We start from the raw sequence: 14263 nt of genomic DNA, 5'->3' as shown, positions 1-14263 counted from the left end.
AGCCTTTAAGAAGCAAAAAAAACCCCTTCTGTTTCCAGAGAAACTCACAAAAACAGATAAAGAAAACTTTTACCTTTGAATAACTCATCCTTAAACTCATTGACCCATAACACACCTCAGAGTGATAGGAAATGAGAAGAAAAAACTGATGACAGAATTTCTGAGCAGCTAGCATCAAAAAAATATTTTTTTTCTATGAAAAAAATAGTTTTCTTGTAAAAAACTCCATAAATTAACAAAAGAAAACTTCTTTTTCCCCACAGAAACTGATAAAAAAACTATAACAAGAATTAAGACTGTTTTAACCACCAAAGTTTTTTGTCTCTATGTTGTCATGTAAACAAGAAAATAATTAGGGAGTTAGAGAGAAAAAAGGGTTTCTGAAAGTTTTATTCTGGTTTCTTATTCTTGTAGTTTTTGTTAATAAACTTTCTTTGCTCTTTTAAGTTTTAAACCCATTTTACTCTTGTTATAATCCATGTCTCACAACAAAAAAGAAGTAAGTTTTCTAGTGATTTTTTAGTTACTGCTTTAAAACCACAACACCAGTGTTTCACTCTTCTTCCCAGTCTCCTCCTGAAAAGGCCTGCAGGCTGGAGTGGAAAGCCATGGTTTATTTCTTGTTTTGTTTCTTTTTGATGGGAACTGTTGTGTTAAGGGGTGAGGCGTGTGAAGAGGGAAGACTTTGAGCACAGCACGGAGAACATGGTTCGCTACAAGAAGGAGCCCTCGGGTTGCCCTGTGTGTGGGAAGGTAGGAGCTTGTGCCAGGTGTGCCATCAGAGGCTCTGCATTGTCCAGGGGTGCTGCAGTTCAGCCTGGAGAGGACAATACTGGGGGGATCCATCCATGCATTTAAATACCTCCAGGGGGTATCAGAGGGGGTGCCAGACTCTTTCTGGTGGTGCTCAGCAATGGCACGAGGAGCAGTGGCCATAAAATAAAACAAAAGAAGTTCCACCTGAACATGGGGAAGAAATCCCTCACATTGAGGGTGGCTGAGCTCTGGAACAGCTGTCCAGGGAGCATGTGGAGTCCAGTTAGGACATTCCTCTTCAAACACCAGTAGCTCTATTATTTATCCAAGCCCACTGTGGCCATGGATGGTGGGAGCTGTTAGCACGAAGATAAGAGCAGAAGTGCATTTCAGGCCTGGACTTGTACAATGTAGAGTGTCACATGGCCACTGTGTGTGTCAGTGGAATTTCATGGCTTGTGTTATTTAAAATGGAATTTTTCTGGCCGGTTGTAAACAGCTGGAGTTGACTGTGTGCATTGGGAATCCTCTCCCATGGGGAATAAAAGTGAATTCGTGGTGTAATCATGGCATGGTTGCATTTGAATGCTCAACACTCATGATCTTAAGTCACTGATGTCACAAGGAGTGTGGGTTTAAGTTGTGATTTTATAAATGTTTAATGATTCATGGTGAAAAATGTATTCAAGAAGTCTTAAGCTGCTGTGTAGACCTCTGGTTTTGATGCTTTGGGTATGTTTCATATCAGTCAAGATAGATTTTGTGGCTATGTCTTTATTTAGGGATTGAATATTTGTGATTCAAAAGACATTGTCTAAATATTTCAAATTCTGCTCTATGTAATTCTGCTGGAGCTTGCTTTGGAAGTCCACCCCTGACAAGTGGCTAGTTTCAGCCGGTTCCTTGGAGCTGTGCCCCTGGATTTTGCCATGCCAGCAGTTTGGAGGCAGACTGCTGGCTGGCTAACAGGAGCTCCTGCATGCTTCTGGCCAGAATGAATAAAAAAAGACAGTAAATGTGTTCTGTGCTCTCCATTGGACAGCTTGCAAAGAACTGTAGCCCTGCTGGATGTGATCCAAAAATCCTTCCTTCTCTTTTCCTTTAGGTATTTTCATGTAGGAGCAACATGAACAAACACCTTCTAACACATGGAGACAAGAAATACACGTGTGAGATCTGTGGACGTAAATTTTTCAGGGTGGATGTGTTGAGAGATCATATTCATGTCCATTTTAAGGTATCATGTTAATAATCAATTGGAGCAGGCAGATTGTTTTGCCAACACTGAATTGTAAGCAATTAAATGAAATTGAAAGGGAATTGTATCATTCAGTGGTGCTCATAAAGATGCTTTTATTGATGTCACATTGTACCAGCAGAGTCTCTTTACATTCAAATTCCTTTTATGTGCAGAAAAATTAATATTAGTTGTTCAAATAAGTTATTCCTTGTGTGGTCCTGGACAGAGAAACTCTGGATTCAATGAAGCAGGAGGATATTAAATAAATAATAAATAATACTACAGCAGTTAATGCAAAGCAGTCTGTTTTGGTGACTTTATTTTTGAATTTATTAAAATATTAAAACAAAATATTCTTTCCCACTCTACACAGGACATAGCCCTGATGGATGATCACCAGAGGGAAGAGTTCATTGGTAAAATTGGAATCTCATCAGAGGAAAATGACGACAACTCTGATGAAAGTGCAGATTCAGAGCCTCACAAGTATAGCTGCAAAAGGTGCCAGGTAGCTTTAAATACTTTCAAATTAACTTGTTTTGGCATGGGGGAGGGAGTGGGGGTGTCTATAAATCATTCAGAATTTTAAGTAACATTAAGGGTTCTCAAGGAGAAGACCAGTTTTCATGTCTGATGTCTTCTGCAGTGCTGTTACCTCTGATCTGTGAACTGAGGCTATTCCATAAGAATTGAGGTGGTGTCCAGTAAGGAGGATGATAAACACTTAAAAAAAGGAAAGACAGATACATTGACTTTTTCCTGTGAGGAAGAAAACAAGCAAAATTAGAGGAAGGATCAATAAAGGAGCACTCACATCTCAAACTAACTTTTAATTATGTGCAGCTTAAAATGGTTACAGCATTTCTGATTGATAAAGTCCACAAATTGATTAATTTTTATGAAGTCAAAAGGTTCATTAGTGGTTATCCAGTTCAGGGGATTAAGACTGCTGCTTATGTTCAGTGACTGCTTATTCTTGCCCTACTCCTGTACAAACAGGATGGTGTTGGAAGTGCTGCAGGAACATAGCTCAGTTGTCAGCTGAGAGAGGAAGGCTTTTTAAACCTCTCACTGTGTGGCTTTTGCCATTTTCTAAAGAAATGACATGTTCTTAAAGGCTCTGTGTCCTTCCTGGGTGAGCACACAGTGCTGGGACAGGTGGGATGCAAAACCAGTCAGTGAGAACAGCAGAACTGACCCAGGGACAGGGGGTTTTAGATTGTTCAGCTGCTGAATTGATCCATGGAAATCAGAGCTTATTTCACAGCCCACACTTAAAGTGGTGAAAGTTCTTACTTTATCTTCATTTTAAGACCTGGAGATAATAATATTTCAGTTTTCTTACCTGGGAACTGGTTTTAAGTGCAAACTGATTTTGGTTTTTTTTGGGTTTTTTTGTTGGTAAACATGTGAAGGTGTGGTGTCACAGCAGTTCATCATGTGCTTGCTTTCACTGTGCTGATTTTCCTGCCTGACACTTCATGGATACATAAACTACATAAAATTATGTGCTTCCAAGTGAGGGCAGTTGGGCCATTCACATCAGAAAGATCTTTTTGGAACTTGGGTTTTTTTTTAGTTCTTTTGCAGGTATTTGTGAAATAAACAGTTGTGTAAGGGAACAGCTGTGGGAAATGGGATTTGATGTCAGGAGATGGGAACACTGAACAGCCAAAGAAAGAACATCTTGGAGAAATCTCTCTTCTGAGCTCTTGAAAAATCTGTTTTTCTGGTCTCAAAGTACCAATGTTCACCAAGCTGTGCAGTGCTGTTAGAAATGCCCTCACTAGTTCCAAAATTGGAGCAAAAGACCATGTCATTTTGGCACTTCCCCTGGCATGCTGAAGCATGTATGGATATGCTGGAGCACATCTGGATGTGCACATCTGGAGCTTAGTAGTGCAGCATCTGTCTGTTGTAGCTGCAGCACTTCCAGGAGCTGAGCCAGAGTCACTGCCCTGCAGTGCCTGGGAATTCCAGCCCTTCAGGAGCTGCTGCCAAAGCTGATGGTGCAGGCAGGAGCTCACCATGCCCCTGGAGCCCAGCAGATGTTTTCTCCATCTCTGGTGCCCTCAGTCTTACAGAATCACAGAATAAGCTGAGTTGGAAGGGACCCTCAGGGCACACTGAGTCCAACTCCTGGCTCTGTGGAGCCCCAAGAATCCCACCCATGTGCCTGAGAACATTGTCCAAACGCTCCTTGAGCTCTGGCTGCTGTGACCAGAACCTGGGGAGCCTGTTCAGTGCCCAGCCACCCTCTGGGGGAAAAACCTTTTCCTAATATCCAACCCAAACCTGTCCTGTCACAACTTCAGGCCATTCCCTGGGGTCCTGTCACTGTCACCACAGAGAGAGATCAGTGCCTGCCCCTCCTTCTGCCCCTGTGAGCAAGCTGAAACTGCAGTGAGGTCTCCCCTCAGTCTCCTGCAGGCTGAGGAGACCCTCAGTGGCTCCTCACAAGACTTCCCCTCCAGACCCTTCACCCTCCTTTAGACATTCTCTGGTACTTTAATGTCCCTATACTGTAGTGACCAAAACTGCTCACAGTACACAGGGTGAGCTGGTGGAGCTTAAAGGTGGCTGTTCCTCAGTGCACAAACAACTGTAGGTCCTCTTGTTGTGCAGAGGTGGAAACACCATCTCCAGCTAGAGAAAAGAGTGAATTGATGCTTGTATTGTCCAAAGAGTTTGAGGCCTAAATCCGGTTGTCACAGGTTTTTCATCCTGCGGCACACGGGATTTTAGTGGTACACGGGATATTTATGTCTGCTCAATGTTACACAGTCGTTGTCGTGCCGAGGATGTTTTTCCCCCTTCCATTCACTATTGGTTCATTCCCCAGCTGACCTTTGGCAGAGGGAAGGAGTACCTGAAGCACATCATGGACGTGCACAAGGAGAAGGGTTACGGCTGCAGCATCTGCAACCGGCGCTTCGCCTTGAAGGCCACGTACCACGCGCACATGGTCATCCACAGGGAGAACCTGCCCGACCCCAATGTGCAGAAGTAAGGCTTGTTCCACTGAGAAGAGCTGTCTGCTTGGAGTTCTAATGGTTCTGCCACCTGGGGTCCTCTTAGAGAATTTGGCTGTGCTGAAAGAACTGTGAAATGGGGGTTAAAATGTTATTTACAAGCTTGAAATGCGTGTCTCTGGTGGTTGGCTTCACACAGATTGATGAGTCAGCAGCCCCCCAGTTTGGCCTTTGCAAAGTATAAAACAATGATTTTAATAAATGTTTTCTGAAAAAAAAATGAGTGTTTAGCAATGCCAGACTGCTCCAAGCTTGCAGTCAACTTGGGGGTTTCTTAAGGCTCATTTAGCAAAACTTGTGCTTCAAGGAACTTTTATAGTAATTAGTATCAGCAAACAAAATACAGTTAAGTGACAGAGATGCCTGAGAGAATCACCTCTGCCTCAAGAGAAGAATCACAGTTTTTGGTCTCTTTGGTTTCAGATACATCCATCCATGTGAAATCTGTGGGAGGATTTTTAACAGTATAGGAAATCTGGAAAGACATAAGCTTATACATACAGGTAAAAATGTTGTGTTTCTTAATCAATACTAAAGAGAAATTGCTGTTGCCAGTGCCTGCCTTTTTTTATTTATTTTTTTTTTTTTTTTGGCCAGAGGATTTTCATTCTACATTACAACAAGACAAATAGAATATTTATTCTTTTATAGTAAACCAGTTTTCTAAAGCAGGTAATATTAATAAAGACATTTGATCTGGACACACAATCCAAATTCCTAGTTAATATGTTTGCAGGATTCACCTAATTCTGTATTCTGTTCTTCTCCAAATTCTTATCCATGCCACCTTCTCACCATTACACAGGCTGAAACCTGCTACTGCAAAATCATTTTTAACAGCTCATTACTATTTCATGCTATTCAGTCTTCTCCTACCTCAGGCTTTATCTTCTTTTTCTCACACAAAAAGCCAGCTTTTCTCTCTCTTCAAAGTCCTCTAATTTAATTTGGGCTCCAATATCCATGAAAGGTGTGGTTGTCAGCATAGGTGGGCTGTTGCCCTCTAATTCACCACTTTAATCAATATTTAGGAGATGCACATTACTCATTAACATTTTTTTTTTGTTTACGTTGTCTTTTAAATTTATTTTCAAGGTGTAAAAAGTCATGCTTGTGAGCAATGTGGCAAATCATTTGCTAGAAAAGACATGTTAAAAGAACATATGCGAGTCCATGATAATATCCGAGAATACTTGTGTGCAGAGTGTGGCAAAGGTATGTCTGATGCCTTGTTTTCCATTCATTGTGATACTGAGTAGCAGGTGAATATTTGAATTTAAACAACTTCTGTGCTGAGAGGTAGAAAATGTATTAACCAGGTGCATTATGGTTACATGAGCTGCCCTAATTTTGTAGTTTGGTTTCATGGCCTGTAAGACAACACTGATTTTAGTAGCATTTGTTTCTGTCAGGTTAAGGAATGCCTGATTTGCAGCACAAAAGTGAGTGGAAGTTGATTTCTTTCATTCTGGGCTGTTTACAGCTTAAAAAATAGAGTAATTTCTCTCTGTAAGAGCCTTAAGAGTCAAAGTCACTTCAGCTTTTTTAATTTCTCGTGTTATAACTTGAACAAATCTGAGCTGGTATTTTAGTGAAAGGCAGTCTGACACCTCTAAGGATGTTTTATCTTTGCTTGTCCCTGCTGTTTTGTTTGTCTATCAGTGATCACTCAGATGTTTTCCAGAGCTTTTTTTCCCTGGAATTAAATTAATAATGATGAAGTGCATTGCTACATAAACAATTAAAAACACACAGCAGTGGACTCACAGCAAATATAAAATAGAGCTGTTGGTTAACAACACGAGCCTGTGTTGTCCCCTGAAGGTGGGAGTGATGGACTAAGTGTCCTGTGCCTTCTGTCTCACAGGAATGAAGACAAAACATGCCCTTCGTCACCACATGAAGCTTCACAAAGGGATTAAGGAATACGAGTGCAAGGAATGTCACCGAAAATTTGCACAGAAAGTCAACATGCTGAAGCATTACAAGAGACACACAGGTGAGGGCTTCAAAGACAGACAAAAGTTGCACTGAATCAATTAAATGTTTCCCAAGAGAACTCTTGCCTAGAACAGCCAGACAGTATGACAAAAACTATTAAAATATGCGTGTTCTGCTCTTTGAAAAGTGAGATTTTGTCCTGTTCTCAGCCAGGGCCGCTTGTTCTACAGATAAATGCAGTTTAGTTGGTTTCAAGGTTTGCTTTTTTTTTTTTTTTTTAGGTTCTTGGTCTAGGGTAGCTCTACAGTGTTGGGTTTGTTTTAAGTTAGTGTTGGGTTTGTAATTTCCCAAAACAAAATCTTACTTCCCACATCTGTTTCTCTGGGATTTATTTTCTGCTGGATACAGTGGAATGGATTAGATAAAAATAGCTGGTGAAGCTGCGTTTCTGCCTTTTTTTCCTGTGATTTAGGTTGTTTTTATGTTACTAATACAAAACTCAGAATTGTCCCAGATACCTTTAGGCTGTTTTCACAGGTGCCAAATGTGCTTTTCATGCAGGAATCAAAGATTTCATGTGTGAGCTCTGTGGCAAGACGTTCAGCGAGAGAAACACAATGGAGACTCACAAGTTGATTCATACAGGTAAACCCTCTAAAAAACAGTATCCAGCACAACTACCTTAATTTTGCTCCTTAATTTTGATTTAGACTGGCCAATCTTGGAACTAATGTTGCACATCCTATTACCAAACTGTGCAGTTACCTAAACCACTACCCAAACCCAAGCTGTTGCTCTGGTCGAGGCACTGGCAATCTGATGCTCACCCATGGGCTTTCCTTCCTTCCCTCTGCCACCAGTAGGAAAACAGTGGACGTGTTCAGTGTGTGATAAGAAGTATGTCACTGATTACATGCTGCAGAAGCACATCCAGCTCACCCATGACAAGGTGGAAGCCCAGAGCTGTCAGCTGTGTGGAACAAAAGTTTCTACCAGGGCGTCCATGAGTCGACACATGAGGCGTAAACACCCAGAGGTGAGGGAGTTTCAGTGGAGGATTGTGGAAATTTTTATTAATTTTTCTTTGAAAGAATGTTTATGGCCTTTGGTGACTTGAAAGGAATTTCTTTCCTCTTCTCTCTGTTTTTTTTTTTTTTTTCTGTTCTTTTCCCCAGTTTTAAGTAGTGAAACATGGACTTAACTAAATCAGCCATTTTATTATCTGATTCTCAGTCCCTAAAAATTAAGTTCTTCTGATTATTTAAATCTGCTTTATTTTTCTGCCCTGGCTGAAATACATGTTTTTGTCATGTTTTGTGTCCATCCATTAGTGAGTATAATTGATTCTTTTTTCCTCATTGTGTTTTCTATATTCAGAAGTGATCTGAAAGAAGTGGTGAATAGAGAGGTGATGAGAGCATCTGCTGATGATACAAAATTATTCTCAGTGTTAGAGATGAATGCTGACTGGAGAGAATCCGGATTAGAGGGGTGTTTTGTCTGCCTCCAATGTTTTTTTTTTCTGTGTTCTAAATATTGTGTTTCTCCTCAGCATTTCTTGTTTAGGTTTGACAAAGGCTTGTCTGTTCCCTTTGAAGCTTTTTAAGATTTTTTTAACTACCAATTTTTCATTAGCATTGCTTTGCTGTTTTATCATGATGACTGGGAAGGAAGTCAACAAAATGCTTTGTTTATTGATTTGGGGATTTCAAATGCAGCTACATATCTGAAATCCAGAGGACACTTTGTCTCTGTTCTTTGATGAACTGTGATGTGTAGATTCATCTGAAAATAATGAAGTAGGACACAGTTGATAGGTTTATAAATTGAAATGCTAACATAATACTTTTTTTTTTCCAAACACGTTGTTCTCTGTAGAATTCATCACTTCCCAGAGGGTTATGTTCTGTCTAGAATATGAAAATAGACATGTTCTTTTACTGTGTTTAGATATTGCTGGATTTCAGCAGGAGGGAAAAGACGATATGCCAAGAGGTTATTTTAAAAAGCCACAGTTAAGTCTCTGTATTAAATACTATTAGATTACATCACTTTTGCTTGGTGATGGGGTTTGTTGGGGAAGGGCAGTGCATTTGCCTGTGGTCAGTTCTGCAGCTGACACCTCTTGGTGTTCAGATTCTTTCAGTGAGGATTGATGATTTAGAGCCTATGCCAGAGACGACCACCATTGATGCCTCTTCAATTGGGATTGTTCAGGTGAGTTCCTGCTGCAGGGTGAGGTGGGACATCACTTTTTGGGTACATAACATAGCTGGGCGTGGGCTGATGGGTGAGGAATGTGCTTTTTTAGAGAGTCAGCCCCAGTGGAACATGTCCAAGCAGTCACAAGCTGCTGATCTGCTTGGTTGTATAACAGGCAGAATGTAATTACAGGGTGAGGTCTCAATCCCTGGAGTCAGGATTTTGCTAAAGTTTGTTTTTTTGCTTGAGAACTGACAGTAAGCCAGCTTCAGGTGATTGTCTCTTACTTGGAACCTCACTAAGCAAAAGGAGTTGATGTTTTGTTTGGAACTGTATTGCTGCAGCCGGAATTAGCCTTGGAACAGGGTGAACTACCAGAGGGGAAGCAGCACGTAAAAACTCCTAAACGTGGCCAGAAACAAAAACAGAAGTCAGGTGAGGAGGAGGAAGCTCAAGTGCCTGAGGACCCTGCCTTCAGTGAATACACAGAGAAGGAAGGTGAATTCACAGGGAATGTTGGAGATGAGACTAATTCAGCTGTACAGAGCATCCAACAGGTGAGCTGCAGGAGCAGAGTGATGGATGGCATTGCTTGGAGGGGTAACCCTTCTTTTGGTTAAGAAACATCACAGAAGTGGTTGGAACATTTGGAGCTGATTGGATAAATTGTGGTAATACAAAGATGGGTTTAGAGACCCAAGAAGTTGAACCGATAAGCTCCTCATGTTTGCTTTCATTTCCTCTGGTGTTAGCATCAGTTTGCTAGATATCACTAACTGGCTGAAGCTGTGATTAAAAGAGTGAAAGTTAATTGGGCTGTTTGTTCTGAATGTCACCTATCCCTCTCTCCCATCACCATCTCTACACGTGGAAGTTGGTACATCCCAAGTTTCCTGCGTTCCCATCTGCTTGTGACTTCTCTTGCTGGCGAGGTGTGAGCCCACCAGCTCTTCCCTGGTGTTTGATGGTCAGTTGGAAGCTACAAGGCTGAGGTTCCCTTTGTGTTTCTCCTCAGGTGGTGGTGACCCTCAGCGACCCAAACGTCACAGCCCCCTCCAGCTCCGTGGGGCTCACCAACATCACCGTCACCCCCATCACCACGGCAGCCGGCAGCCAGTTCACCAACCTGCAGCCCGTGGCCGTGGGCCACCTGAGCGCCCCGGAGCGCCAGCTGCAGCTGGACAACTCCATCCTGACCGTCACCTTCGACACGGTCAGCGGCTCGGCCATGCTGCACAACCGCCAGAGCGACCTTCAGCTGCCGCCGCAGCCCGAGGCGCCCAACCCCCAGTCCGTGGCCCATTTCATTAACCTGACCACCCTGGTGAACTCCATTGCTCCCCTGGGGAACCAGATGACAGAACAGCACCCCCTGAGCTGGAGGTCAGTGCCTCAGACTGATGTCCTGCAGCCGCCGGCGCCGGCCGCGCCGCAGCAGCCGGGCCAGCAGCCCGTTCCCACAGAGCAGCAGCAGCAGCAGATGTACAGCTACTAATTTATACCTGGGGAAGTGCTGGCATGGACAGTGCTCAGAGACACACACAAAAAAAATAAACCCCACACAGACCTTTGGAAAATTTCTAATAGGATTGTTTGCTGGATACCAAACAGAGATGGGAAAATGTTTATACGTTGAAATTTAAGCTGAAATTGGCAGATCACCCTGCAACACCCTGGTCTGAGATTCTCGTGCAGTCTTTAGACCTTGCACTGTCTTAAAAAAATAACAGGGAAAAAAAACCAAAATCTCACCACAAATTTAGCAGCCCCTTGCAGTTGTGCACTAGGATTGAGATTTGACAGGTGCATCATCACGCACCTTAACCACAGCAGGGAAATCCTAAATTTTGCGGCACTTGTGTGCATCACTTTGTGATGTACAAAAAACCCTTTCAGCCATACCGTGTCACTTCTTTCCAAGTCTGGAAATGACATCTGAAGACCTTGTTCACAGTGGGTGGAATGTCCTTGTGGTCAGCTGGAAAAGACTGAAATGTGAAGACACAAAGGGGCAAAACAAGAATTGTCTTTGTTTCTTATCTTCTTTAAGTCTTGTATCTAACAACATCGGTAAAGTAGGTGGAATTTGGGGTTTTGGGGTGGGCATGAGTGTGGTGTGGAAGAAAATATTACCAATTATTTCCATTTTAGTCATGGGAAAAGCCCTGTACCCATCAGACAGTGTTAGTGCTACTTGAGCCAGAGAGCTGGGCTAATGCTGAAGCAAACTTCTATGGTTTTCTAGTCAAGTTTCAATCAAACCAATTACAAACTGAAAGAAGAATGTGATACAGTTTTATGTAATTTTTCAAACCTGCTCTTTCAATCTTGCTTTTAGCTAATAGGCCTGAAGAGCAATTAGTCCCCTTTGATGAAGTTCAGGATGTGAATTTTTTTCAATTAGACTTATTACATCGTGTAATAAACATTTGAGAAAGCATTCTTTTTATATATATATACATATACATATATATATATATAGCCTTTGTATTTTACTGTGTGTTCCTGGTGAATATTTGTGTGAAAAACACTGTTACCAACACGATCCATGAATTTTTTCATGCCCATGTTGCCCCTTCTCATGGAAAAAACATATGCCTTCTGTTCCTTCTGTTTCCAAAATTTATTTCCCAAGTTCACAGCCACACACAAGGTTGTGTGAAGTGCAAGAAAAAGAAAAAGGAATGTCTGAAGCATATTCTGTGTCCTGCCACATGGAGTCAGTGTGCCCCAGTGTATAATGGGTGAGGTTTGCATGACTGCTGGGGATGCAAATTGTGGGTTGGTCAAACACATCTTTGCTGACAGTGCCCCTTCATTTCATTCTCCATCCATGGATGTGCAGTCTGGACTTTTGCATGTCAAAAAGATAGTATTATTCCCACAAGGAAAATGAGCTGATGGCAAAAAGGAATAAACTAAATATATATATGTATATATGCATATATATATATATATAAAAAAAAAATTTTGTTGCTTGGAATCCTGAAGGGGAAACCCAGCTGTGGCTGAAGAACAAGGTCCTTTGGGGCAGCAGACTGAGCCACAGAACTTGCTGAAGGGTTTTTTTTTTCCTGAGGATGAAGCAGCTGCTGTGTCTGACAGTGAGGATGGATTGGTGGTTGTATAAATCCTGTCTGTGCCTATGGTATTTATGAAAAAGTTGTATGTTTTAGCAAAAATATGAGTAGGAACGACTTCAGCTTTGAAAGTCTCTATTAACACGGACTACTTCACCCCTAAAGGTTGCCTTATAATCTCTACAACAAATTCTCCCAAAGTATAAATGTCTGGATATTAAAATGAATCTCCAGTGGTTTTCTTGGTGCTGTGGTGTGGCCAGAGGCTTGGTATAGCAGGCTTTGTGTAAAGCTGCAGGACATGGATTGGAAAGGGATTTCTGGGGACAGATTTTGTGTGTCAGAAGAGCAGAACTGTTTTTATTTAAATGTCATCTGGTCCATAAAATACCTGCATGAGAGGGACCAGTATTTGATGGGACAGGGATGCATATCAGAAAGAAAGGAACCTTTCAGCAGTGTGGGAAAGAGAATTTTTCATTCCCTACCCACTTTTGTCTTCCTTAGGTACTTCTCACACAAATACTCTAAGATCCTGTAATTTTTTTGGCCTCCTGACATCCTGAGTACAGTTCCTGGATTATTTCACCACTGCCTTGAGCTAGTTCAGTTTCTCCTCAGCTGTCCTGTCCACAAATGCTTGTGTTTCACACCAAACCACTGGGCAAGAGGAAGCCAGGTTTTATTTATGAAATATATTGTTTATGTACTTGAAACTTTTTTTTTCCCCCCTGTGTTTGGTGCCTAATTGGTAAAGGCACATTATCTTTTGGCAGGGTACTATGGAAAAAGGGGAAAAAACGGGAAGGAAAGCAAATGGAGAGCTCCTAGGTTGAGTTGTTGTGGTAAATACAGAATTTTTACACAATCAAAGTGTTTTTGAGACACATAAATAGTGATTAGGCTTGTAATTGGGGAGGAAGAGATTTTTTTGCCTTAGCAGAGCAGATGAACTCTTGATACTGACAGTGGCATTTGTGCTGCATTGAATCAATCTGCATCATTTTAACACTTAATTTCCTGTTTGATAAGAGGAAATCAACCTTTAGAGATCTCTCTGGCTTCACAAAATCTCTACCCTAATGTGATACCCTGGTCTTCTGTACTCTTATGGGGTTTGGCATCCCTTCTGTGCTACCTGGCCTCAATAACCTCACCCAGGCAATGGGATCTTGCCTTTCTGGCAGTGATTCCAGGTGATTTTAGAAGGAATGTTCCCTCAGTAAGTACTTGCATGCTGGTTTTCATTTGGAAATGTCCCTCTTCAATTTCTCAGCATCCCCAAAATCATAGAACAGCCCAGGCTGGAAGGCACCTCAAAAGATGATTGATCGATCTGGTCCAGCCTTTTTTTGGGGGAAAGGGAGCATAGGTGAGGTGATGGAATCATAAAATCACCATTAACCAGCATCCTGTCTAATTGCCTCTTTTAAATCCATAGTGACACAATTCTGGGAAGGTTCTTGTAGTGGGTGATTGTTCTTCCTGTAAAAATTACCTTAAATAATGTTCAGGAGAGGAAAATATAACCACTGGGAAGGCTTTGGTTAGGCCAGGCAATAGAAAGCTCTCTAAAAGTTGATCTTCCCAGAGCACTCCTTTGAGATGGTGCCTCATCACCTCCCAGCATGGTTTATTATTACTCCTGTTATTAACATCCCTATGAGAAAACAACTGTATCTTGGGTGTGCTGCACCATGGGGAACAACAAAAAAAAAAAAATCCAGAACAAATTACTCTGTTTGCTTTTTGTTTCAAATTGTTTTGTTTGGAGATGTTGGAAATTGCTGCCTTTTCAGACAGAGCTTCCCTTGGACAAGCAGCAACTGCTCTCCCAACTAAGCCTTTTCCAGGTGAATACCAAAGTTGTACTGATGCTGTTTTCAAACTGCATAAGAAATAAAACCACTCCATAAGGGATGTGCAATCTAAATTTCCTCTGCCAATTTGTTCCTTGCCTTTTCAGCTGTAGGATGTGAAGGCTTTATTGTTTTCAGCCACCTGTTGGAGGT

The 14263-nt window shown here is 41.8% G+C and overlaps 1 protein-coding gene across 18 annotated transcripts in view; it reads left to right on the top strand.

Annotated features, from left to right (window-relative positions):
* PRDM15 (PR/SET domain 15) overlaps positions 1-11611 on the top strand; it is a 32653-nt gene extending 21042 nt beyond the window's left edge. For 9 of the 18 annotated variants that reach the window (XM_086879527.1, XM_086879537.1, XM_086879539.1 and 6 more), the window contains 12 exons: positions 659-753; positions 1862-1993; positions 2370-2504; positions 4839-5002; positions 5452-5531; positions 6124-6243; positions 6896-7027; positions 7531-7614; positions 7830-8005; positions 9106-9186; positions 9516-9728; positions 10187-11611. In XM_086879527.1, the coding sequence (XP_086735653.1) occupies positions 659-753; positions 1862-1993; positions 2370-2504; positions 4839-5002; positions 5452-5531; positions 6124-6243; positions 6896-7027; positions 7531-7614; positions 7830-8005; positions 9106-9186; positions 9516-9728; positions 10187-10666 (1892 nt within the window). In that variant the 3' untranslated portion in view covers positions 10667-11611. The remainder of the gene's footprint in view (positions 1-658; positions 754-1861; positions 1994-2369; positions 2505-4838; positions 5003-5451; positions 5532-6123; positions 6244-6895; positions 7028-7530; positions 7615-7829; positions 8006-9105; positions 9187-9515; positions 9729-10186) is intronic. The other 9 variants (XM_086879529.1, XM_086879534.1, XM_086879538.1 and 6 more) reach the window with 2 other exon arrangements.
* The last annotated feature ends 2652 nt before the right edge of the window (positions 11612-14263 follow it).

The sequence above is a fragment of the Cyanistes caeruleus genome, chromosome 3 (assembly GCF_971803275.1).
Source record: "Cyanistes caeruleus chromosome 3, bCyaCae1.hap1.1, whole genome shotgun sequence".
Classification (NCBI taxonomy): Eukaryota; Metazoa; Chordata; class Aves; order Passeriformes; family Paridae; genus Cyanistes; species Cyanistes caeruleus.
Note: the sequence above shows the minus strand (reverse complement) of the source record. Positions and strands in the feature narration are given on the sequence as shown.